At 33.7% G+C, this 25,481-nt stretch overlaps 2 protein-coding genes and 1 long non-coding RNA gene across 4 annotated transcripts; 1 reads left to right on the plus strand and 2 right to left on the minus strand.

Annotated features, from left to right (window-relative positions):
- Window positions 1-3,483: 3,483 nt before the first annotated feature.
- On the plus strand, window positions 3,484-4,426 carry LOC108476008 (uncharacterized). Its single transcript, XR_001870059.2, has 2 exons — window positions 3,484-3,790; window positions 3,984-4,426. It is a non-coding gene; the product is annotated as an uncharacterized LOC108476008 (long non-coding RNA).
- Window positions 4,427-5,149: 723 nt separating this feature from the next.
- LOC108476007 (scarecrow-like protein 34) lies at window positions 5,150-8,306 on the minus strand. Of its 2 annotated transcripts, none has more exons than XM_017778043.2 (2): window positions 8,180-8,306; window positions 5,150-7,876 (listed from the first exon to the last, which is right to left on the minus strand). In XM_017778043.2, exon 2 carries the CDS (start codon window positions 7,848-7,850, stop codon window positions 5,493-5,495), a length of 2,358 nt encoding a protein of 785 aa, XP_017633532.1. In that variant the 5' UTR covers window positions 7,851-7,876; window positions 8,180-8,306; the 3' UTR covers window positions 5,150-5,492. The 2 variants fall into 2 exon arrangements, with proteins under 2 accessions (XP_017633532.1, XP_052886558.1); XM_053030598.1 differs by having other exon boundaries at window positions 5,150-7,775; window positions 8,180-8,299.
- Window positions 8,307-21,629: 13,323 nt separating this feature from the next.
- Window positions 21,630-25,197, minus strand: LOC108474753 (scarecrow-like protein 33). Its single transcript, XM_017776764.2, has one exon. It carries the CDS (start codon window positions 24,176-24,178, stop codon window positions 21,875-21,877), a length of 2,304 nt encoding a protein of 767 aa, XP_017632253.1. The 5' UTR covers window positions 24,179-25,197; the 3' UTR covers window positions 21,630-21,874.
- Window positions 25,198-25,481: the final 284 nt, after the last annotated feature.

Raw genomic sequence — 25,481 nt, forward strand, 5'->3', positions numbered from 1 at the left:
TTTGTGAATTTTGTTTAATTCTTTATTTATTGTTTTGTATTGGGTTTGATTTTACATTATAATTACTGTATTTGTGTGTGTTTGTAATAATAACTTTGAAAACTTAAAAAATAAAAAAAGAAGAGATTTTGAAAGGGATGGTCCAATTCTTATCGAGTTCCGTGATCTTTTATTATAAGGCATTGAACCAACTCTTGTGACTTTTTAACAAATTTCTTTCATTCACAACATGTTTGTAGTACACAAGTTCCTGATATTGTCCCATCAAAACGTGAAAAAGGCAAAAAAAAAAAAAAAAAACTCTGATACCCCTCACCAGTTTTGTTGATGTGGATATCATGTGTCTTGAGTTTGGACTGTTCCTATTGTTGGATGGTAACTAGTGGTTCACATTTGAACTTTGCTGGTTCTATGCATTCGATGAGGGATTTGTAGCCAGTCCTCTCTTAGGTTAGGTTCTTGTAGTACTTAAAAGATGGGTAGGATGGTGTCCACTTCCATCAGGCAAATTCCAGCACATGTCAGTAGACATGGCAGTTAGCCCACCAACTGAGCAGAAATTAAAGACAGATCACATGAACAAACTGCTTAATTTTTTGAGCAGAAAAATATTTTCTCCAATCCAAACGCTCCGAACTATGCAGTCAAGTAACATTTTTTAACTAGATTTATTTATTTATTTATTTATTATAAGAGAGTTTTGTCTATTATTATGATTGTTTTAGAGCGAATGCAACTTGAATCATTTGTTTGTCGGGGTTCCTTTGCCAGCGCAGTATCGTTTGGCTTTCGATTGGGTTGGGTGTATATTTCCATTTATTGTCCCAGTATAATCTCTCTCACTGGCTATCCTTATGGACTCGAAATGAAGGAATTCAATTCCTTGTGGTGATCAGGATGCAGAACTGACATTGGGTGCTTGTTTATAATGGTATATTTAGAAATTTGTCGCAATATGGAGATTTTTGTAATAAACGATAATTATATTTTATGTCTTTTATTTAAAAAATAAGTAAATTAGACTTTGTATATTAGATAGATAAGTAAATTAATTTTTTTATTAAATTCATTCATTTATACTATTAAAAACTCACATTAATTTATTCTTTGATGTAACTTATAATGATTAATATATTTATTTTTTAAGTAAATAACGTAAAATGCATCTAGTGACCTTAAAGAAGCCTTTAGGACCATATCTCATACGAGTGGCCTACGCTTATGTCCTAACACTCCATACGAGTTAACGTCCAAAGGCCAAGGATAGATGATCAATATGGAGCAAAGGACCTATGCCTGGACTATATGTGTTCATTTCACCTGTCATGGAAGGTTGGGACAAGCTGGCGGAGTAACGATGGCCGTTGAGAACAATGGCTAAGACGAAATACAAAGGAAGAACGCAAAATCCGCCATCAAGCAGAGTCGAAACCAGTTTTTGAAAAACGGGGATTGACTCTAAAAAACAAAAGTTGTATGGAGTAGCCACCAATCTTTTTTGTTTAGGTGGGATCGGATCACCTAATAAAACATTTTATTTTATTAAAATATCAATTTTGGCCTACGAAATTCCAGAAAACGGGTTCGGGAGTCGGTTACGTACGAAAAAGGATTAGCACCCTCGTAACGCCCAAAATTGGTACCTAATTGATTAATTAATATCCTAATGTCGAAAATTTGAAAGGATTTTAAAAACCAATCTCTTTCAAAATGTTTGGATAATTCGAATTGGATGCTGAGATTCTCTTGTCTCGAAGGAAAAAAATATTATATCCAGCGCATTAGGATACTACATTTCAAACTCTCAATACCAAGGTCATCTCATGATTTCCAAAATTCATGCATCGAAATTTTAAAAGGATATTTGGTTATTTGATTAAACGATAAATCAAAACTCAGCACGTTAGGACACGATTTCTCAAGTTTCCAAACACAAAATATTGCCTCATTTTTAATTTAAGAAAACATGGATAAAATTTCAAAAGGATATTCAGTTATTCAATCAAACGAAAAATTGAAACCCAGCACGTTAGGGCACGATTACTCGAATTTCCAAACACGAAATATTTCCTTATGTTGAGAGGTTTTTTTAAAATGCGGGTGGTTATAAAAGCAATGGAGAATATTTAATCAGTTTATTTGAAATAAAAAAAAATTGAAATGAACAATTTAAGGTGAATAAGTTGGCAATCTCGATCAGAATCAATACACGGAAGTACAAAAGCAAAGTAACTAATATGAAACATGTATATGGGGAATATATTTCACCATTTATCAACAATAATACAAAGGTGCAAATATATAAATTAAAACACACAAAACAAACAATAAACAAACAATACATAAACATTAATGCATAAATATAAAGTTTATCATATAAATGAATTTCAAAATAAATACTATAAGCTGAAATTTAACATTAATGCTATACAAAACAATTTAAAACTAAAATAAATAAATAAAAAATAATATCAATTATGTACATAGAAATAGTAATGTATGCCTGTGCCAAATTTTAAAACAAATAATATACATACTAAAAAGTATAAACGAATTATATATACAACCATATAAAATTATACTAAAGAATATATATGAATTACAATCTATATAATATAAAATCAATAATCATACAAAATAATTTAAAACAAAATTTATTTATTAACAACTTATAGTGTACATAAAGTAAAAAAAACTTAATGAAAATAATATATAAAAATAATAATGAATAATAGTGTTTTAAAAAAATAATAAATGTATAGTAAAATAGGATCTTTACAAGAAATAAATTGTATATAAGTAGATTTTAAGAAAATATAAATATAAAACAACATGGGATCGATAATATACATGGGCAAAATTAATTTTAATATAAACTATGTGTATATAATAATATATAAAGGTAATCAAATTAAATATCATACATAATTTTAAAACTACATTATATGAAAGGGTTTTTTAAAATAATAACTATATAATTCAAATAAATAAATAAAAACAAATACAAATAAAACACCAAATTGAAACGAGGTAAAATGATTAAAGTAATTCACAACATATATTTAAATAATTTTTAAAAGAAATGAATATTAAGTAAATAAAAATAAGAATTAAATATTGAAATGGAAAAACAAACTTAATTTGAAATAGAATTAAATTAAAGGATAATTAATAAATAAAATAGAACATTGTAACAGAAAAGGACCAAAGTGTAATGCGCACAAACATTTGAGGATTAAAAATGTAAATATTTCAAGTTTCAAAACGCAACGTTTAGGCGCAGATCAAACTGAATTTATGCGCAAACTCCATGTATAATTTAAAAAGATAAAGAAAATATGAATAGGGCTCCATTGAAAATCGGCACGAAAGAGAGGGACTATACGCGAAATTTCCCATTAATGGCAAACACACGGATCCTCCCCGGGTCGGGTCAACGCGTGGATTCAGGGCCTTAAAATGACGTTGTTTAGATGTTTAGACCACAGGCACAAAACAATGTTGTTTTCCCTTTGCTATTTAAAGCAAAATTTTTGTTTTAAAATCATTTTAACCCTTAGTGTAAAAAAACTTTTGAAGCTTCAAAACTCTCCCATTCCTCCTTAGATACCAGAACATTCGGCCATTTTTAAAACAAAACCATAAATCGTTTTTTAAAATCCTCCCAAGCGGACCTTGACGGTGCTGAAATATGTTGCCATCTCCGCCATGGCTTCAAACGGTCCCTAGGGATCCGTCTGCCATTGGGTCGGAGGAGCCAAACACCGATTAGATCAATACCAAATGATAGGTAAACACCTTCCTCTTTTGCCTATTTGTATGACTGATTCAAACGAAATAAAAGAAAAGGAAAAAAAGGAGCGAACTACCTTCAAACGTATTTGATTTTTTGTATTTGATTTCCATCGATTTTTGTGTGTATCTTTTGCTATTGTATTAAAAAAAAACTCCATTTTTACATTCGATTCTATTCGGTCTTATAGCTGAAAAAAAATGGAACAAAAAAAACTTCTTTGCTGTACTGTCCCTCCTTTTGCGTTTGCTTACAAGTACGTGTGCGGGCATACCACTGACGTGGCGTGGTGGAGCGGCGCACGACTCGGAGAGGCCCGCGACGTGCGGCGCCTGGAGGCTAATCTTGGCTACGGCGCACTGGAACCCTAGGGTTCCTGAGAATCATTTGATCTCTGGGCCATTTGGGCCGATACAATTTTGGGTCTAATGTTTTAGGTTTATTTGAACTTGATTGGGTTTGAGGATTAGTATTTGAGTTTTAATTGGTTGTAAATGAGCTTTGTATTTTGGACTGTTGTTTATTGGGCCCCGGGTTAAAATTGGGCCCTACAAGCAGTATATTGAATAAATAAAAGCATAAGATACCACAGCCCCCTCAAAACCTTTATTGGTTGGACTGGCTGAAACTAAATGTTATGTTAACACACAAAAAAAAAAAAAGGAAAAAAAAGCTGGTTTTAAAACCACAAAGTCCCAACCTTTCTCGTCTTCCTTTACTTCTTGCGACAAACCTGACTTGCACGAGATTCTCTTGTCTTCAACAAGTAAACTGGAAATGAAATCATTCAAAGAGCCACTGCAAAAGATGTTGAGTTTTTTGCCATCGCCTTTAATGTTAATTGTATTAACTGGAAGCAACCTGGTTTAAACTATACTTTGATGGATGATCCACAGGTAACCCGGGTATGGGTGGTTGATTGCTTCAGACACATCCCACTTGCAATTAGTGTTGAAGCTGAATTATGAGCACTCCGGGATAGGTTTAAACATTGCCTACTCCCTCAACATTAGGAACCTTGAAGTGGAGCTTGATGCCCCCATGATTGTTGTTAGTATGCAATGTTAACAGGGAGGGAAATGGAAGCGCCAACACCCTTGCTCGCTTGGGAGAAACCCCACCCAGCCTGACATATTTGCTTTGCTTTCTGTTTTTCAATGGCAATCCTAATGCTTCTGTTATTTCTTCACAAAGAGTTTTAGTGATTTGCAGCAGTCAATGAAACATATCTCTCATGAAATCAAGAATAGAATCATTAATTAATTATGTACACTTGTTACATTCAACAAGTTCCAACTCACCACACCAAGAGAAAAAAAAAATCAATAAGCATGGCAACAAAGTACCAGTAAAGGGTTTCCACAAAAATTTGAACTTTCATAAACTAGCATTGATCTAATTCACTACATCAAACTCATACATAATATATTTACAATGGAAAACATGATTTGATCATAAAACATCACAATGTGAAAGCTAGCAGGTAAATAGGGAGTACAGTCTCTAAAAAAACCAGTAGGAACTCCAAAGATTTATTCGGCCCCTCATTCCACCTCCAAAATGACACCACAATGCACGATGCATAACTTGCAGTCACAGGAATCTTGTGAGGAAGTGTTACCTATGTCCGTATTTTCAAGTCATCTTGTTCCTCAAAGAGTATATTGGTCATGTTTATCGGTTCCAGCCCATATTCTGGTCAAGACTCCTCTGCAGGTACCCAACAGGAGGAAGCATAAAGAATCCTGCCTTTCCATCCCTGCAACAACCAGTGATTGTTTTCATCAATTACAAAATCTTTGTGGTACCAAGCTTTCAACTTATGCCGAAGTTTGGTCATTAGTTCCTGGTTCAATGGAAGTGGCTTGAACCCTGCTCTTGTCATCCGAATCTGCCATTGCTTGTATGTTTCTGGCCTCTGAACCCTTGCTGGACCCTCACATGCTACAACATTCACTGCTTCCTGCCCATAAAGCTCGCTCTCAAACATCAATCTTGCAGGCTCATCACGAGGTAATGTGTTATCAAACATATCGAATACTGATGAAAGATGAAATAAAGCCTCCCTGAACCTTGTAACAAAGAAGGGAGAGTTGTATGATCCATTAATTATGGAGTGAACAAAAATATCAGGGTTCATTCTCCTGATCAATTTAAGCACAGCATTCCTCGGACAATCCACTTCGGCAGTCTCATCAAGCAGATTCTCAAACCGAAAAAGAGAATTTACAGCTAGCACCTCATTGTTATTAATCTTGATATCCTCAATTCGAATATTTTCCCAGTTTTGAGCTGCTATAGCCTTGTACTCAAACGGAACATTAAAGCGCTCGCAATAATTTGCCAGGCGACGACCTGTTGCCTCAATCCTTTCTGTTGGGCGAAAACCACTTTGGGGAAGCTCTATTCCTGTTATGCGTAGCTTAGGAGGCCCACCAGGTCTATTTGAGAGATGCTGGATAAGAACCGGCCATTGGAAACCGTACAGGATACCGAAATCTACGATATGAAGGGCACTTGCTTTCTCAGTCATGTAGTAAATCATTTTGTTTGCAAAGAAAATCGGTAGCTTCTTAAAAGGACAAGCACTAAGGTAGCCTTTGTAAGACTTCAACATATCGGCAGCCGTTGTCTTCTTGGAAGCTAGAGACATATAAAAGTTTTGCATTACAGTTCCACTGCCATCCATGCGTGCCTCAAGGCCATTCGCAAAGTAATGAGCCAACCTCTGAGTTCCGTCACCTAGAGGAGAAGAATTTTCTTTAATCTGCTTCAGCAGTTCACCAGCAGTTCTATGATCATTGGCGGAAACAGCCTGTGCACAGAGAATTAGAAGAGTCCTCAAATCCACTGTTTCTTTCTTCCCTTGTTTTTTGGAGCGAGGTTTCCCAGCACTGGATCCATTTGATTGTTCTTTCTGCCGCAAGGCTTTGTTTTCTGTGTGCTGTACATTTTCATTGTCATTGCAACAAATAAACTGTCCTACAGGATAAAGTAACACCTTATCAAACATCTCCGACAGTTCGCTCTCATCCGTATAAGTTGCAGATTGCTTGTTACTCCTCTCTTCTTCCAAATCCTCGAGATCCCGACCATGGTTCTTCCTACCCCTCAACCTCTCACGCGGGTTCTCCCTCTCATCCTCACCCACCTTGACAACATCATTTGGAACCTTCCCCTTTTGCCCCGTAGGAAATGCATTACTTTCTAGACCAATCATCAGTTGATTGCTACTAGGGAGGAATTTACTGGCTTCCTCAAACCCTCTTTGGAACTGCAAGACAGATTCTTTATCGTTGAAGATGTTCTGAGCCAGAAGCTTGCTAATAGAAGATTCCATCGTCCTATTACCCGGGTTACTCAAGCTATTAGTTGACTTGACAGAAACTTGTGAACTTGGCTGTTGCAAAGCACGCTGAAAATCGTAGTCACCAGTAAGAGGAGGTTGTGACAAGGAAGAAGGCGACTCCCAAACCTCACCAACCACCTGATGATCACTATAATTACCAGTCCCATAATTGGTGCCAATATTAGCAGACGAATGGCCATTAGTACTACCAGAAAGATTACTTTCAGGGGCCTCCAAATTCAGATTGAGCAAAGGTTGTGGTTCACTAGTTTGAGGATACGGCTCAACTAGGACTTCATATAATGATTTCTCAGTGTCTTTAAGAGCAAAATAGTTATTAAACATATGAGGCTCCTCCATGTTCTCTTCCATAAGCATCTGAGTTATGTACTTGAGAACTGGATCCGTTGAATCATTGTCATCCGACGGTGACAAAGACTCCCCTTCCGGACTCCACCCTGTGGACGTAGAAATCGAGCTCCCATCTGTACTTACAGTGAGCGGTTGAACAAAAGTAACAGGGTCTGGTTCAGAAGGTGCAACAGCAACATTCATGTTCAAAACGTTAAGATCTGGAGAAGGGTCATTGAACTCGAATCCGATTGTGCCATTTGAGTACTGACCAGAATTGAGCTGAAATGTATCATCTAAATCTTCAACACTAAAGCCGTTTATGTAATCAGAGAATTCAGTGAACTTTGGCTTCATGACCGACCATCTAAAATAACCCAAACCTACATACCCAAAAACAGAGAATCAAAATTTGAAAAAAAAAAAAAGAAACCCTAGAATTGGATGACACGACAGATAAAAGAAGCAACCTTTATGATGACCCAAAGACCAAAACCATTGAAGATTCAAACTTTCTGATATCTAAACAGATAAGATCACAAAACCACCGTAGAAAAGGGAACAGAAAACAAAATAAGATAAACAAACGAATCATACAAAGAGAAAACAAGTATCAGAGACAGACCGAATTCAAGAAAAGAAGATAAAAAGTCTAATGATAAACAAGTAAAGCACTAACAAGGTACCTTAAAAGCCTTTTAAGATAGATGATGCAGAGATGATGGTGTGTTGGTGAGAGAACCTGAACCCCTAAAAACGAAAGCCTGAATAGAAACGAAAGAAAACTTCAGTGTGAAAGAAAGAAACTTCAATAAATAGAGGAATGATTAAAAGACATTTCAATGTATGGTGGAGACGTTGGGAAAAGTGATGGATGGGACCCACTGTAATTTTTGCTTCTATTGGTTTAGTCAAAATGCTTATCTGCTTTTACTTTTGTTGTCTTTTCCTCTTTTGTTTTCTTCGAGACATCGTATATCATCTTTTGTGAAGCAAGTACTGTATAACATTGAACCACCCCCTCCCTATATCACTGTTTCAACTATTTTAATAGTTGATTTTTACTAATTTCTTCCTATTGTTGGATTTCATTCATGTAAATCATTAAATCTTGTTTTAAATTATTGAAAAAAAAGTAATATCATCAAAACTAAAAATTATAGGCTTTCCAATAGAATAGACATATGTAGAAGTAAAAGTTGAAATTATTAGAGAAGCATTTTATATAAGAAAGGATTATTCTGTTATTAGCTTCTTCAAGATTATTTCAACAAAGTTCAATATTCATCATCCAAAAGGTGTTGTATAAATAATAATAATAATAATAAAGAAAGAAAAGAAATGGGGTACCTAATCCACCAAAACACTTTTCCTTCCAGTCAAATTCTGGAAGAAAAAGAAACCTTTCTTCTTTTGAAATTTTACCACCTTTGGTACTTCCAATATGCTTACTATATACAAAGGAAGGTCCATCACCTGGCTCTCACCCATGCTTCCTTTCGGTTTTTTTCATTTTACAAAATAGTTAAATTTCACCTTGGCTACCTCTAAATATGCTTAAATTTAATATTTAATATATTTTTAATTTTTAACATAATTTGCTCTTTATAATTTATGTAATTAATTAGTTTAAATAATTAATATTGTTAACTTTTCAATTAAAACATTATCTAATTATATATAATTTAAATACTAAATATTTTAGAGACTGACATGTGACTTGTTTAGATTTACGTTGATGCTTACCTTCTTCTTTTTCCTTGCATATTTAGAAAAATGATTACATTTAAATTTTGGTCCTTCTATTATGCCTAAACTTTATATTTAACTTCTACACTTTAATTTTTAATGTAATTTGATCCTTGTAGTTTTATAATGTTATTAATTAGTCAAAATAGTTAATTTTTCTATTAAAATATTACATTATTATATATAATTTGAATGCGCTAAGGATTTTAGAGACAGATACATAGCTTTTTATTTCTTGTAGGTTTGCCTTATTTTATTTTATTTTGTATATTATAAGAAAATTACCAAACTTCAATTTTAGCCCATACACTATGCTAAAATTTGAGATTTAATCTATATATCTTATTTTTTTACATAATTTGATATTTCTACTTTTATAATGTCATTAGTTAGTTTAAATATTTAACATTGTTAACTATTTTAATCAAAATGCTAAGGTCAATTTTTCTTAGGAAGACTATTTTAACAAAAAATACATTTTATCATGACAAGTTCAAACGGATATTGTTAACTATTTGGTAGTCATGTAACAATAAAATTAACAATTTTTTTAATTTTAAAATGTCACATAAATGAATTTAATAGAAGAATTTTAATAGTGGTAACTATTGAACTTAAATTTTAAACCTAATAAAATAGATTGCTTAAATTTTGGAAATAAAATTAAACTTAAAGTATATTTTAGCCTGTAAATTTATGCTATATAATTTTATGCAAACAAATAAACAATGGCACTCATATTAGTAATATGTTAAAACTTGGGAAACAAGAATATCCAACACCAAAAACAGACAACAATAAATAATGTTAGAGAAAATGTCGTTATTATTATATGTATTACATGTGAACTCATGTGGAATATATTGATGTTTGACAGATTGTTTCAAAGTTTTAGGGCCACTTTGAATCTAAAAGCATTTGTTTGACTTTTATGCCAAAAATTGGCTCGCACTCGAACACACTTCGAGAAACTTGGGTTAAGAATTTTCTATCTTATTCGATCCCAACTTTTCAATTAGAGATAAAGCGTTTAATCTACTAGAGGTTTCATGAGAGATGTAATTCTCATTTTGTTCCTTTTTATCTTTTATTGCTATTTATGTTATTTTGTTTTAGGCATAAATATAATTTTAATTATTATTTAATATAATATTAATATATATTCCTCCGTTATTTGGACGCGTGTCAACATTATAGATAATGTTGATCTTCCTACTGACTTTGCCTAATAAGATGTTTCACTAGGCCATCCGTCATGATCAAAGGAGAACCAACCCTCTAGCCTTTCCAGAAGGGTTAGGCACCTTCAAGTTTGAATACATCCTAGAAGCTATTATGGCCCACCTAAATATAATCATCTTGTATTGATCGAATCAATAACAAAATCGGACCCCACTATGAATATAATGGACCTTCCATTTGTTGACACATGACTCTCTCACAATGCTTCCTATTTTTTTTTTACTTTACAAAAATGGCTAAATTTCACCTTTGGTCCCTTTAATATGCTTACTATAGACAAAGGAAGGTCACCATGCGGCTCTCTCATCCATGCTTCCCTTTTTCCTTTTTTTTTTCATTTTACGAAAAAGATTAAATTTAGCCTTCGACCCCTTTAATATGCTTAAATTTGATATTTAATATTGTAAACTCCCTAACCCGGCCTAGACATTATAGTTAAATTGAGAAAGCTACATTGGCCACTGGAATGGCTAAGTTATCCTACTAATGCTTTTAACAATGCTAAGCCGACTTATTTTGGGAAAACCGTGTTTGTTTCTTTGAGTTAGCTTAAACATTCATTTATTAGGTTGTATCTACTTTAGACTTCATTTTATTGTTATTAGTGATGTTTTTAGAAAATCATTTGGTTTGTCGCTTAACTTTGTAAAAACTCAATGTAATCTAATGTAGTGGAAAATCATTGATTGAGTCAGATTTTACTTAGGCCAAATAACATACAATTACTAGTTATTAAATTCGAACCATTCGAATGAATAATACATGCATAAAAATCCTTAAAATAAAATAATCAAGCCAAAGACCAAAAACTTAAAATTATAATAAAAAAACTAATAAAATACTTATATTAAAAATACTTATTTAAAAATAATCTGGTGTCTGAGGTGATACTTCGCGTGTTAGGTTCGATCCTAGCTTCGAGGTTTACCTAAAAAGTTAAACATTGTGGGGGAATGGACTTATGAAAACTTAGTTTAAGTCTAAGAGTTATTCAAACAAAAATACAACAATATAGTATGACATAGGGACATCAACACAACGATCATAATAAATATGACAATTTATCAATAGTGTATATATGCATTAACCAAAAGACCATAAAGCTATCTTATGGAGTTTATGTCAGTAAGAATTCATATTAAACCATAACAGTTAACAGAATGGAGTATGGGCATGGTATGATGCAAATGATGCAATGCAAAAGGTTTCTACCCAACTATCTGCTACACACCACGAGTTCTTTAAGACCCATCTATCGAACTCCAAAGTAGTAAGAGTCGAAGCTCTATGTGGATAAACCGCCAATACAGTAATGCAGATAAAACTACCGATAAAAATGCAAACAATCTATCAGTAAAAATGTGATAAATCGCCTAATCTCCTCAAATCTCCGGTGCAGTGCACTGACAACATTATTGTGGACTTTAAATGTCACCGGATCTCCACGGAACTCCTTCGTCAACCGTAAATACCCACCCATGTAGATGCAAAATGACATACAACCAGTGAGAATTTCATGCAACCAAAATGAATCTCAGTACAATGACATGCTTAACATACGTATCAATAATCAGTGTCGGTGTATGCCTTACATAATTTTCATTTAATAGTAACATTGGCATTCATACATGCTTTCAGTAACATATTCAATTTCAAATTTGCATATAGTTAGTCAACCCATTTCAAATTTTATTAATATGATAAATTCTAATCTTGGTTGAACTCTCTCTAAACTCTCCCTATATAAAGAGAGCATGGGTCATTATTCTAATACACTTGAATTCAAGAAAAATTGTAGAGAGAAAATTATCTGAAGAAATTATTCAAAAAATTTCTAGAGAAATATTTTTATTTACAATTGACCCTAGAAGTTTAGAGAAATTATGAGATTGCCCCACTGATAATTTTGTGAAAAAAATTCTAATTCGAAATTAGCCCACACTTGACAGACGTGAGCTTGAGGATAGCGGAGAAAACTATTTGGTTGAAGCATTCAGCCTAAACGAATCATAAATGTACGATTTTGATTAAGTGTTTATTACTTTAGATAACACAATCAAGTTCTTATTTTTGAATTTTTTTTTAAAACTTTGGTTTTCCCTTACACCTATTTTTCACTGCGTTTTTCGAATCCAATTTTCTAATATCTTGAACTATTGTGAATGGACTGTTCCTTTTAGTTGGTTAGCATCGATGTATAATAATGATATTGCTACTGTTAATACTCACAAGGTCAAGGGTTCTAGGTTTGGGTGTATGGGTTAAGTTTGTCGGCTTGGGATTGTTTTTGGTGTTCTTCCTTTGTTGGTCCTTGTTTCATGCTACTACATGGCTTACTATGTGCTTCTTTCCATAAAAAATAATATTGAAATTATAGTTTTGATATTAATATTTTAAAATTAAATATTAAAATTTATTATTAATATAATAATATTAGGCTTGATTGAAGCTAATTTTTATATCAAAATAAAATTACTCATAAAGGAGTTCTTTTGAAAAATGATTTATGCTTTTTAAAATGATAAGTTATTTTATAGGGGAAAAAGAAGACTTATTTTTCATTGATCTGTTAGTCATTTTTCACTTACCAAATTATTTTCTATGAAACAAACACTTGCAAATGAAGAAAACATTTTTTGTGAAACAAATGCACCTTTAATAACTTTATACTTGTTAGGCCCCAAAATACTAAGAGTAGGCTGAATTGGTATTTTAAAAATCTCTACAAACTTTTTTAAATGATAAGAAAATGAAAGAAAAGTTTGGACACTTCAATTTATAGTGGTTTGGTCCCAATTGTCTACGTCTACCACCTCAACTTCCCATTACTAAGGATTTCCCAATTCACTTCTAGAATTGATGAAAGGAGAAGGTATAACCTTTACAATCCTTATTTTTTTTCACAAGGCCATGATAGAATCCCCCCTCTAGTTTTTATGGCTTAACTAGAACTCATCTTAGTTTTTATAGCTCAACTGAGACCCTCCCAATTTACATTTGTTGAAATGAAAGAGAGTAACCAAACAGACCTCTACAAGGTGTGTATTTACACAAATTAAGCTCTCAATACTGAAATATGTGAATGATAAAATGATTTGACATTAAGCTTCTAGAGAAAATTTACAAAAGAATTGAAAGAATATAGATTTGAATATTTTTCTCTTGATCTTGATGCATGGATCTCTCTCTATTGAGTCTTGAAGTGTTTTTGAAGCGTATTTATACCAAGGAACAAGTGTGTTGATGTTTACTGTCATTAGGGATGAAATCTAATTGTTGGAAGCATTAATTTTAGGCTTAAAAACTGTCCCTACACGTCATGTCTCAAAACCTGGCAAGACGTTTCGAGACAAGTTCAAAAAAAAGTCGTTGGCAGTTTATGTTTCCAAACATTCTACTAGTCTTTAGGCATACAAGTCTTGAAGCAAATTTTTGTTTCGAAGTTTTCATGTCTCGAGATATATGTCTATATATATTGAGACTTGCATACCAAAATCACTTAAAAATATTTTAAACGTCTAAAAACACTTTGGTTTTAACCCAAAAACATTTAGATAAATTAAAACATATTTAAAACAAATTTTTGAGTATATTGCAAGCCTTTAAAAATGCTATAAAAATATTTAATAAAATTTTCGTTCATATTTAAAAATATAATATATACATGATCAACGGGCTTGAAAATGTTTCTAGAAGATGGATGACTGAGGCTAACGAAATTTCTAATATAGCAACAGATTATTTCAAGGATCTATTTTTGGCCAGCGAGGTAAGTAGCATCGACAAATTAATTTCAACAATAACACCTTGCATCACGGAAGAGCTCAACGAAAATATGAAGATGGAATTCCAAGCAGAAGAGATTTTAGAAGCAATAAAATCTATAGCCCCTCTTAAAGCATCAGAGAATGATGGCTTTCCTGTAATCTTTTTTCAAAAGTACTAGAACATTGTAGGAGAGGAAATCACTAGGTACTGTTTGCAAATCCTGAATGGTCGACGAAATATGGAGGAGGTGAATCGTACAAGTATAGTATTAATTCCTAAGGTGACTTCACCAAAGAATATGAGTCAGTTTCGTCCTATTAGCCTTTGCAATGTGATTTACAAAATAATTTTAGAGGTGATTGTCAACAGATTTTGTCAAGTTTTACACTACTGTATTGATGACAGTCAAGGAGCATTCGTACCAGGACGGCAAATTATAGATAACATTTTTGTAGCCTACGAGATTTTACATTCTTTCAAGAAAAGAAAAGGGAGTTCGAATAGAGGATTTGCTTAAAACTCGACATGAGTAAAGCTTACGACAGGGTTAATAGGGCTTTGTGGAGAGACTGATGAGAAGTATGGGATTTTGTGAGAAATGGATTTCTCTTATAATGAGGTGCATAACCAGTGTTACTATACAGTGGTGATGAATGAAAAAAATGGAGAGGAATTTAGACCTACAAGAGGATTAAGGCAAGGCGATCCATTAAGCCCATATGTATTTCTAATCTGTGCTGAAGGTTTTTCCCGTCTTATTGAAAAGGAAAAGAGAGAGGGGAAGCTGCTAGAGGCAAAGGTGGGAATAAGTCATATTTCAGTAACGTACTTATTTTTTGCTAATAATAGCATTCTGTTTGGAGAAGCATCGACTGAAGGTGCTAATACATTGAAAAGGGCAATTAATGAATATGAAGCATTGTCGGGGCAAAAAGTCAATTTTGAAAAATCATTGATCTACTTTAGTAGGAATGCTAAAGAAGAATTACAAGAGCAGGTGGGCAACATATTGTGAGTACGTATTTCTAAAAATGTAGAGAAGTATTTTGGGCTTCTTACAATAGTGGGTCGAATTAAAAAGCAGGCTTTCATTGAGATTAAAGAACGTTTCAACAAACTGATAAACAATTGGAGTATTTGATTTTTATCGGCAAGGGGAAAAGAGGTATTTCTTAAATCCGTTTTACAAGCTATTCCAATTTATGCGATGCAGTGTTTTAAGCTACCAGTTTCTTTTTGCAATGAACTTGAAAATATTATGTGTAAATTTTGGTGGCATAATCCAAAAAACAATAAAGGCATTCATTGGTGTAAATGGAGTGATATGTGCATCCCCAAAAAGTAGGGAGGGTTGGGTTTTAAAAATCTATCAATGTTTAATATGGTTTTGTTAGCGAAACAGGGATGAAAGATTATTATGTAGCCCAATTGTTTGTTCGCAAGAGTAATGAAAGCGAAATACTTCCCAAAATGAGAGTTTATGAGTGCAAGAATCGGATCTTACCCATCATTTACCTGGTGAAGCATATGAGGAGCTGGACGTCTGTTAGAGGAGGGGACTGGCTAGAGAATCGGGAATGGCAGAAGTGTCAATATCTGGAATGACAGATGGCTACCAGGAGCTGGAAACGGAAGAGTTCAATGTCAACAAATTGATATTAGGTATTCCACAGTATTCGACTTAAATGAAAGAGATTCTGTTACTTGGAAACAAGAGGAAATACATTCTTTATTTGGTGAGGAACAAATGCAGAGAATTGTCTCAATACCGCTGGCCAGCAGTGAACCAAAAGATATACTAATTTGGAGGGGGATAAGACAGGGAATTACACAGCTAAGAATGGTTACAGAAGGTTGAATAAAACAGAAGATCCCAGAATACAACATAATCCCCTAACTAAGTTTTATACAAAACTATGGAACCAGTGGCGAATACAGGGGGGGCTGGCAGTGGCCCTGGCCCCCTCTAAATTGGAAAATTTATGTTTAGGCCCTTGAATTTTTCTTAAAATTTTAAATTAGTAAAGGTAAAATTGTACTTTGGCCCCCCTAAAATTATAAAAATTCTATTTAATCCTTTAAAAATTATAAATATATAGACTATAAAAAATTAAAATTTCATTCGGCCCCCTAAAAACTTGTTTTAGCTTCGCCCCTGTATGGAACCTTAAAGTGCCAAGTAAAATCAGAATACATTTGTGGAAAGTTGTGAATGAGTTCGTGCCGGTTCTGTATAATCTGAAACTTCAAAAATTGGTGATAAACACGACTTGTCCAGTGTGTCAAGAAGATAAGGAAACGGTGAGCCATCTCTTTAGGGACTGTAACTTCACCCGACAAATACTCCGGGATTTGGGAGATATCAATTCGACATGCAACAGAGAAACAAATTGGAAAGCATGGTTAACGAATGAACTTGAGCATCTCACTGAAAAGGAATGTAAAATCAGAACCATCTTTTTATGGTCTATTTGGTACAACTAAAATAGAGTGTATCATGAGGGAATGAGGACCCTAGTGCATGAAGTAGTGGGATTTATCAACGCATATTGTGCAAAAATTAAACAAATGAGTGAAGTAATAAAGATCAGAACTGAGAATACCAGTAGGGAGTGGCAACCACCCATAGGAGATGTGATAAAAATCAAATTTGATGCGTCTTTTAACCAGATCCAGCATACTTCATTAATAGGAATCATTGCGTGAAATAAAGAAGGGTTAGTGATGGCATCGTGTACTTACCTAGGAGAAAATATTGCAAATCCAACAACGGCCGAGGTAAGGTGTGCTTACTGGCTGTCACTATGGCAGAAGAAATAGGTTTTTATGAAATACAGGTTGAGGGAGATGCATTGACGGTTATTAGGAAACTAAACCTTGAAACAAAAGACAGATCATGCATTAGAGTCTATATCCAAGAAATAAAAAGAAAATCACTTGGATTCATAATTATAAAGTTCAAACATGTACCAAGAGTAGCTAATATAATAGCGCATGGAATGGCGATGGAAGGATGGAAGTAAAAAGACCCACAATATTGGGTGGAAGAGGTACCACGAGCGGTAGAAGAACTGGTGAATAATGTCAAGAACCGCAACAATGGTAGAATAAATGACAGTGACGAGTCCAGATCTCAAAATGACGGATTGATTCAATGAACTCGTGGAAACAACGAAGGTTGGTGTTTAAAAAGTCATATGCTGATATATTCACAGTTGAGGAGTCTCCAAAGCGACTAATGCACAACGGATTTATGGGTTTAGTGAGAAGAAAATGGGATTTTAATATTAGTCTTTTATTTTTCTGCTTTTAAGTTTAGAGTCTTTCTGTTTGCTTTTCTGAATTCCTAAAACTCTTTTATTGTTTTTTCTGCTTTCATTTCCCCAAGGCACCGTTTTGGATGTCAATTATAGTAGGACAGTTGTAGGAAGAAGTTATTGTTCCATTTGTACTTGTATAATATGCCATCTAATAAATGCATTAGTTGGGTCTTTCAAAAAAATATAATTTATACAAAATTTATCTTAAATATTATTATATCAAAAGTCTAGAAAATGAAAGCAAAGAATATTTTTTTAATATATTAATAATAAAGATTAAATTTAAAATTTATATACTGAATTCACATAGTTATATTTGTATGTATCCACTTTAAAGCACATGATCATGTCTCCATGATTCTCGCTTTCTCTCTACTTTTTTTTTATTAAATTTTTATTTAACTTAAAATCTATGTACATATGATTCTTTTTATTATTTATAATATTTCTCCGTAGGATTCAAAATGTTGAATGTATAATATGATGAATTTATGTGTGGTGAATCACCCAAAATCCCAATTCAAATTTTATATTGTAGATTATATACAATTCTGGGTCCAGATTCCACCTCCTATACCAATTCTATTATAATGTTTTTAATTAAGTAGTATCAATATCAACTTTGTTAAAAATAATTTAATAAATATTATTAGAATAGTATTTTTTCTCTTAACAATTTTGGTTAAAACATGTGAATTTAGTCTCTATTCCAAATTATAAGTCTAATTGTTAGCACCGTTTAAATTTTTTGTTAAATTTAAGTTTATAATTACATCATCATTTTTCTTGTTACATGACTATCAAATGAGCATTTCTTTATTTCAAAATGTCACATTAATTAATTTAATAGAAGAGATCAAATAGTGTTAACAATTGGGCTTGGATTCAAATATGAAGAGTAAAAAGATTAAATACCTAAAAATAAAAATAAAAGACTAAATTCCAAATGTATAAAGAGTATAAAAATTTGGAGCATATTTTAACCTTTAATATTTTGTTTAAAATTTCTAAAAAAGAAGAAAATCATTACTAAAATAAACCATATATCCAACAATAGAACCCATGAATAATGAATTTTTGTATATAAACCTTTTACTATCTCACTTATAATTTAAGTTAAATCTTTTAATATCTTTCTTGTCAATTCATGTTCAAGATTTCTAGATGTTCCTTCCTTTGAACTTGCATTTTTTCTTTGATGAGTTTTATATAAGTGATTTGTCGTAATTTAATACGTCAAATTAGGCTCTCCATTACATGAGAGGAGTTTATTCTCAAGCAATTTAGGTGTCTTTTATTTACTTTTGTCGATTTTTAGTTTTTGTTGTTAATAAATTATTTTTATTAGTTTTATGCTCTTTTGACATCCAAATTGGCCAAATGGTGCCATGGGAGAACAAACAATATGATTGAATGATGTAGAAAGTTGATAAGGGCCCAAACTTAAATCATCATTCAGAGGGGTATCACGACACTGAGCTATGGAAGTCGTGACACCCTTGACAATGCTGAAGTGAAGAAACTTGAGACTAACTACAGTGATATTGCGATACCAAGAGTGGGTATCATGACATCGAGACCCCCAAGACTCCCAATTTCAATATTGTCTTGGGTATTGCGACACTAAAGCCTGGATATCACGATATTGCTACTTAACAAGGAGCAAAATTGACTACAAAGATAGTTTTTGTCTAGCACCAACACCAATCAAAATACATCTAGGGGCATTTTGATCCAAAATATTGGCCTGCAATAAGAAGTCAAAAGTCACTTTTGGCTGAGAACTAAGAGGTTGTTTAGTTTTACTTTTCTTTCATCTTTTTAGCTTTCTAGTTGTCTTCTTCTTTATATTTTTAGGGTTTAGTTTAAACTTTTCTAGTTCTTAGTTGTGTTAGTTGGTAGTTTGTTAGTTTGTTAGTTTTATTGTAGCTTTGTCTTAATTGTAGTTTTTAGTTGTATTACCATTTTAATCCATAACATTTAATATAGCTCATCTCTATTTTTTTTTATAGTTAAAAAAATGTTCTTTGATAGTATTTGTGACCCCCACTGTTGTCAACATTGTCTCTTTTAAGCAACCATTAAGAAATCACTAAGCTTTTTAAACCCTACTTTTGTGCTTAATCTAATGTATGCTTTGATTGTTTATTGGACTATTTTTTGTATGGAAATAATGTTAGGTGACAAAGTTTATGGTTGTTGGTTCATGGTTTGGTTAGTTTTTGGTATAAATATTAAATTGTAAAAATTAGACTACATTGAATAACTTTCAAAACTTAGGATTGATTCCTCTAAGGGAACATATAGATGGGTGAGACCGAAAGGAGATCCTATTAAGCACCAATTCATTTAGTCTGAGTTAGTTTGGTGAAGTTGACAGGTAAACCAGACTAAATAGCCTAATTTGGTAAAATGGTGACCGAGAGGTAAAATTGAGCTGATTAAAAGTTTAAACTTTTTAGATCCCTAATTCAAAGACTAATCAACAATATGGAAGTCAACCGGCCACTTTTTTTTTTAATTGTTAATTGTGTAATTTTTTGGTTTTTGCAATTTGGTCCTCCTTACTGTTAAGTAGGTACTTAGCTTAATTAACCCTGATAATGAATTGCCATAATATAGAACTTAATGAGTGGTTAACTAGACTTCTTTGTTGCATACTTGTCAATTAGGAATCACTTTGTCCTCAAACTCTCTTGGGTTCAATCCTTAGAATATTCGAGTGTTCCATTGTATCACTAAAAATATTACAATTCGATCTGTCACACTTGTAATATATCGCCCTATTATTGATTTTTTTATGTTGATTATCAACCTCAGTGCACGCGGTCAATAGGGTTAATATGTAATTTGCCCCTGAGCTTGTCCAAAAATACCTAATTGATATCTGAATTTTCTTTTGTACCTAGTTGATACCTAAACTTGTATTCCATTACCAAGGTTGGTACCTCTATTCTAGCACCGTTAGTTTGTGCTAATGTGACATTGATGGTCAATCCTATAGTTACATGTAGTAACCTCTTAGTATGACACATGACGGATATAAATTAAAAAAAAAATTAAGAACCTTTTAAAAAATAGAAATGAAATTAAAAAAAGTATAATTTTTTGGACAAGTTCATGTGCCAACTAAATACTTTTGGACAAGTTTAGAGGGCAAGCTACATGTTAACCCTTACAAAAGTAATGTTGTTAACAAATTGGAGCAGTGTATGTGACAGAATACAAATTAAATACCAAGTAAATAAAAAAAAAAAGTCAAATACTAACTAAATACTTTTTAGACAAATTTAGAGGTAAACTACATATTACCCTTTTATATAATTTAATATTTCAATGAGAGTGCTAAGCTTTAAAAATGGTAAAAACATACTAGACAGTGGTAAGCTTTAAAGATAATCCTCACTCATCAAATTAAATTCATTTTGTTTGCTTTAGTAAGCAATTATTATAGTGACTACGGAAAGATGCTAGCTTTGATTGATTAGTACATATAATATTGCATTAAATTATATGCCAATCACCCCATATCGCCTGGTACATTGAACATTACATGCACTTCAAAATAATTCATGATTAGCAATAGTGTTTGGTATTCAAGGTGTCAAATCATATAAACTTACATACAAATTGGGTATTAACATGGTTATATTATCTATTCAATTATTATTTGTTTTTGGGTTAGTTGTCTTTGCTTACAGCAGAAATTGTGACATAAATTAACCTTAGTGGCGTATTGATAGTGAAATTTGGTAAATAAAATAAAATAAAATAAAATAAACCCAAGAAATTAGCTAAACCTTTGTTATTGAAAGAAACATACTCTGGATTGATTTAACTTTTTCCGTTGTCAACATTAAGGAGAAGATACCACCTGCCCTGCAGTTTGTCAAGCTGAATTGGACTTTGCTTAACCTCATATTTATGTAAATTAATGGACCCCCACCGCCCTGTTTGTTTCTTTTCGATCATGATGTTCTAGAAAAAAGTTAGCCATTTGGCACGTATTCAATGCTGTACGAAGCAAGGCCATGGATTATGGATAAACCAGTAGTCCTTGCATAATCTATGAAGTTGCATTGCACTAACTAGATTAGGGTACAAGAGTAGGTCAAATGAGCCGAAGGCATAATCTACAAAAGCTATGTAGCATGTTACACCATGATGTTAAGGAGCATTAAATGTAATCAATACAAGCCACTGCTACTTCATTCTGAGGTAAAAACAAAATTTTCTGATAGGTCATCCTAAAGATTGATGTCAATGCCTGGCTTGAACGATGCTCTCGTTAAAGCTTGCGTTTTAAACTGGATAAGATGCGGGTACCCAAGCAGAAGACGCGTAGATAATCCGACCCTTCCATCCCTGCAACATCCACCGCCCATCCACGTCCACCATAAAATCACTGTGGTAGCACTCCTTCACCTTTCCTCTAACTTTCTTCATGAGTTCAGGGTCTAATGGAAGCTGTGTAAAGCCAGCCCTCACACTACGAACCTGCCATTGTTTGTATGCCTCTGGTCTTTCTACTCTTTCTGTGCCTTCGCAAGCTACAATATTCATTATTTCTTGCCTGTAAAACTTTTGCTCGAGCATGGTCCTCAAGTTATCTTCTTGAGAGATATTTGTCTCGGACATGTCAAATAGTGCAGAGAAATGGAAGAGTGCCTCCCGGAACCGTGTCACAAAAAAAGGGGCGTTATAGGACCCATTAACAATGCTATGAACGAAAATATCAGGATTTATCTTCCGGATCAAGTTTAGAACGATATCCCTTGGACTGTTCAACACTACTGTCTCATCTAGTAGGTTCTTAAATCGAAACAGGCAATTCACAGCAATAACTTCATTGGAATTAATCTTGAGGTCTTCAGTTTGGATTGTCTCCCATTTCTGTGCAACAGCATTGAACTCAAACGGAACATTATAACGCTCACAATACCTTGCCAAGCGATGGCCGGTCTCCTGGACAGCCTCAGCAGGCCTGAAGCCAGGCCTGGGAAACTCTATTCCAGTAATTCGTAATTTTGGAGGACCACCAGGTCTGTTTGCAAGGCAATGGATTAGAGCTGGCCACTGAAAACCATAAAAAATACCAAAGTCTATCACATGGAGTGTCGTTGCTTTCTCTGCTACCTTAAAAATAGTGTTGTTTGCGAAAAAAATTGCCATCTTCATGAATGGGCAGGCAGATAAATAAACTTGGTAAGCTTTCAACATATCAGCAGCTGAAGTTCTTTTCACAGCCAGAGAGGAATAAATATGAGTTCCAGTCCCAGCTAAGCGCGCTTCAAGGGCATCGACAAAGCACTGAGCTAATCTCTGAGAGCCATCACCAGTGGGTGAAGAATGCTGCCTAATCTGCTTTATCAGTTCCTTAGCAGTCGCACCATCATCTCCTGAGACTGCTTGTGCACATAAAATCAGGAGAGTCCTCAAATCCACTACTTCTTTCTTCTTACCCTGTTTCTTGCCACGAGCCTTCCCGGATTCATTTGTTTGCTCCTTTGGCCGCAATTTGCTTGGTCCATTGCGTGGAGTTTCATCAGCACCACAAGCAGGAGATTTTTCATTTCTTCCAGCACAAATGAGCACCTTATCAAACATGTCAGATAGCTCACTTTCATCCCCAGAAACCGCTGACTGTTTGTTATTCCTCCCTTCTTCAAAATCTTCATCTTCTCGATCATGATTCTTCTTTCCTGTCAACCGATATGGTGAATACTCCTTCCAATCACTCTCCATTTCGACTACCGTCACTGGAGCCTTCTGATTCAACTCTGCAGTCCATGCATTGCTCGTGAAATCGATAGTCAGCTGATTACCTTTGGGTAGGAACTTACTAGCTTCCTCAACCCCTTTCTTGAAGTGCAATGCCAATTCACTCTCACTAAAATAATTTGGAATAGCAAGCTCATTCGAAATAGATCCCACCAACCCTTTCCCATTACTAGCAGTACCTTTTTGAAAACGAGCTGAAGACTGTGAAAAAGAATTCACAGAAGACTGAAAAACAAAGTTATCAGGAACACTTGCTTCGAATAAAGACGGCTTGTCATTATTTTCCCCGAAATCACCATTCCACCGAGAATCAATAGATTTGCTAGTATTGGAACTAGAACCAGTATAAGTGCTATGATCACCGGACGTACGGAAAGAACAGTCATCAGGGCTGCTCTCAACACTATGGCCACTACAAAGTGGGGCTCGATTGCGAGGAGGATAGCTCTCACCAAGAACTTCATAAAGCGATTTTTCGGCAGCTTGAAGTGCCAACGAATCATGGAACATACAGGGCTTCTCTTCCATGTCCTCTTCCAAAAGCACCTGGCTTATGTATTTGAGAACAGTGTCGGAGAAGTCACCGTCATCAGAAGGAGATGAAGAATCTCCCTCTTTGTCTGTGCTAAAGAATGAAGCATAAGTGCTAGAATTATTCAAACCAAGAGAAGGTAAAAATGGGGCACCTACAGAGCTTAAATCTAAAGATGGGTCATTTGATCTAACCCCGTTAGAATTATCGGATTTAGGGCATCCATTTGAATAAGGCATGCTAAAACCATTGTGGAACTTGAAACCGTTTATGGAATTGAACTCTGAACCCATAATTTACAGCCTAAACTAACAACCTAAATACAAACCATAATTCAGCACAAAAGCAGGTTTTCTATCTAATCTCTAATTAGAATCCACAGACAAGGAACCCCCCCAATGTAGAAAAAAGAAACAATACCGTCTAAAATTCCAACAGAAAACTAAAGTTTAAGCCATACCTGAGACAACACAGAAGAAGAACCTAGGATCTAATAAAACAAGAGAAAGAAAAAAAAACGTTTTTTCTATTCTTCTGCTACTACTGTTTTTATTAAGGGATGGAGAACTGAAGAAAAGAGGGAGTCTATCAAAACCATTCCAGACCATAATAGTAAAATACCCAGAAAAAAAAAAAACGGGAAGCTTGTAAATAGGATGCCGCACCGCAACCCGCAAAATGAAAACGTCACGGCGTCACAATGGGTCCGTTTGGTCTCTCGGACAAACCAATCAACGTTTTTTGCTTGTTTCTGTATTCACCGAAGTCATAGTTTTACGCGGCAGCTGCGGAAAATCAAATCTTCCACTTACTATAAATTAAATTAAACTATTTTTACCCTTCTCTATATTTTTGGACAATTAGCATTTTAATCATTAAATCCTTATATTTCATATTTTATTAATAGATTTCATATAAATTTTTAGCTTAATAAATATTAATATATACAATATTTAAAACCAATATGATAAAAACATTAAATTAAAATAAATAAATAAATAAACACTAACACATTTTCACTAACACATTTTAAGAACATAAAAGGTAGAATTGGAAGCAATTTTAAGAGCATTTTCATTATCACACTCGATCTGTACAAAATACTCAACTTTGCACAACATATCTCCCATCAGACTCTTCAACCCTTTCGCATTATTATTTATGACTTTGTACACGAAAGTTTGAGAAAGAAAGAGCAATTAGCTTCATATTGTTGTGAATGCATGTTTTATTTTGGTGCAGTTGCTTCAAAAATTTTCCTACAAGTCAAACCAGTGGAACTATTTTATAACTCATGCTTTAGGATTGTCATTTTGTTGAAAGGGTGCTTTTTCCAAATTCTTTCTACCTTTAAATTAAGAAGTTGAGTGATGAGTTATTAATAAAATAAAAATACAATCCCAAGACAAAGACCAGTTTAAGAAAAACCCATTTAATAAAGAGGGCAACTAATCCCAAAGACTCATTTTGCATGGTGATTGGTCGGCACCCAGTTTTGTTCCCATGCCCTGCTTTCACCCTTTATTATATTGATTGACATTATTGTCAATTTTTTTTAAATCTTTATCTTACTCACAGCTTTTATTTGACTATATT

Source organism: Gossypium arboreum, chromosome 7 (assembly GCF_025698485.1).
Source record: "Gossypium arboreum isolate Shixiya-1 chromosome 7, ASM2569848v2, whole genome shotgun sequence".
Lineage (NCBI taxonomy): Eukaryota > Viridiplantae > Streptophyta > Magnoliopsida > Malvales > Malvaceae > Gossypium > Gossypium arboreum.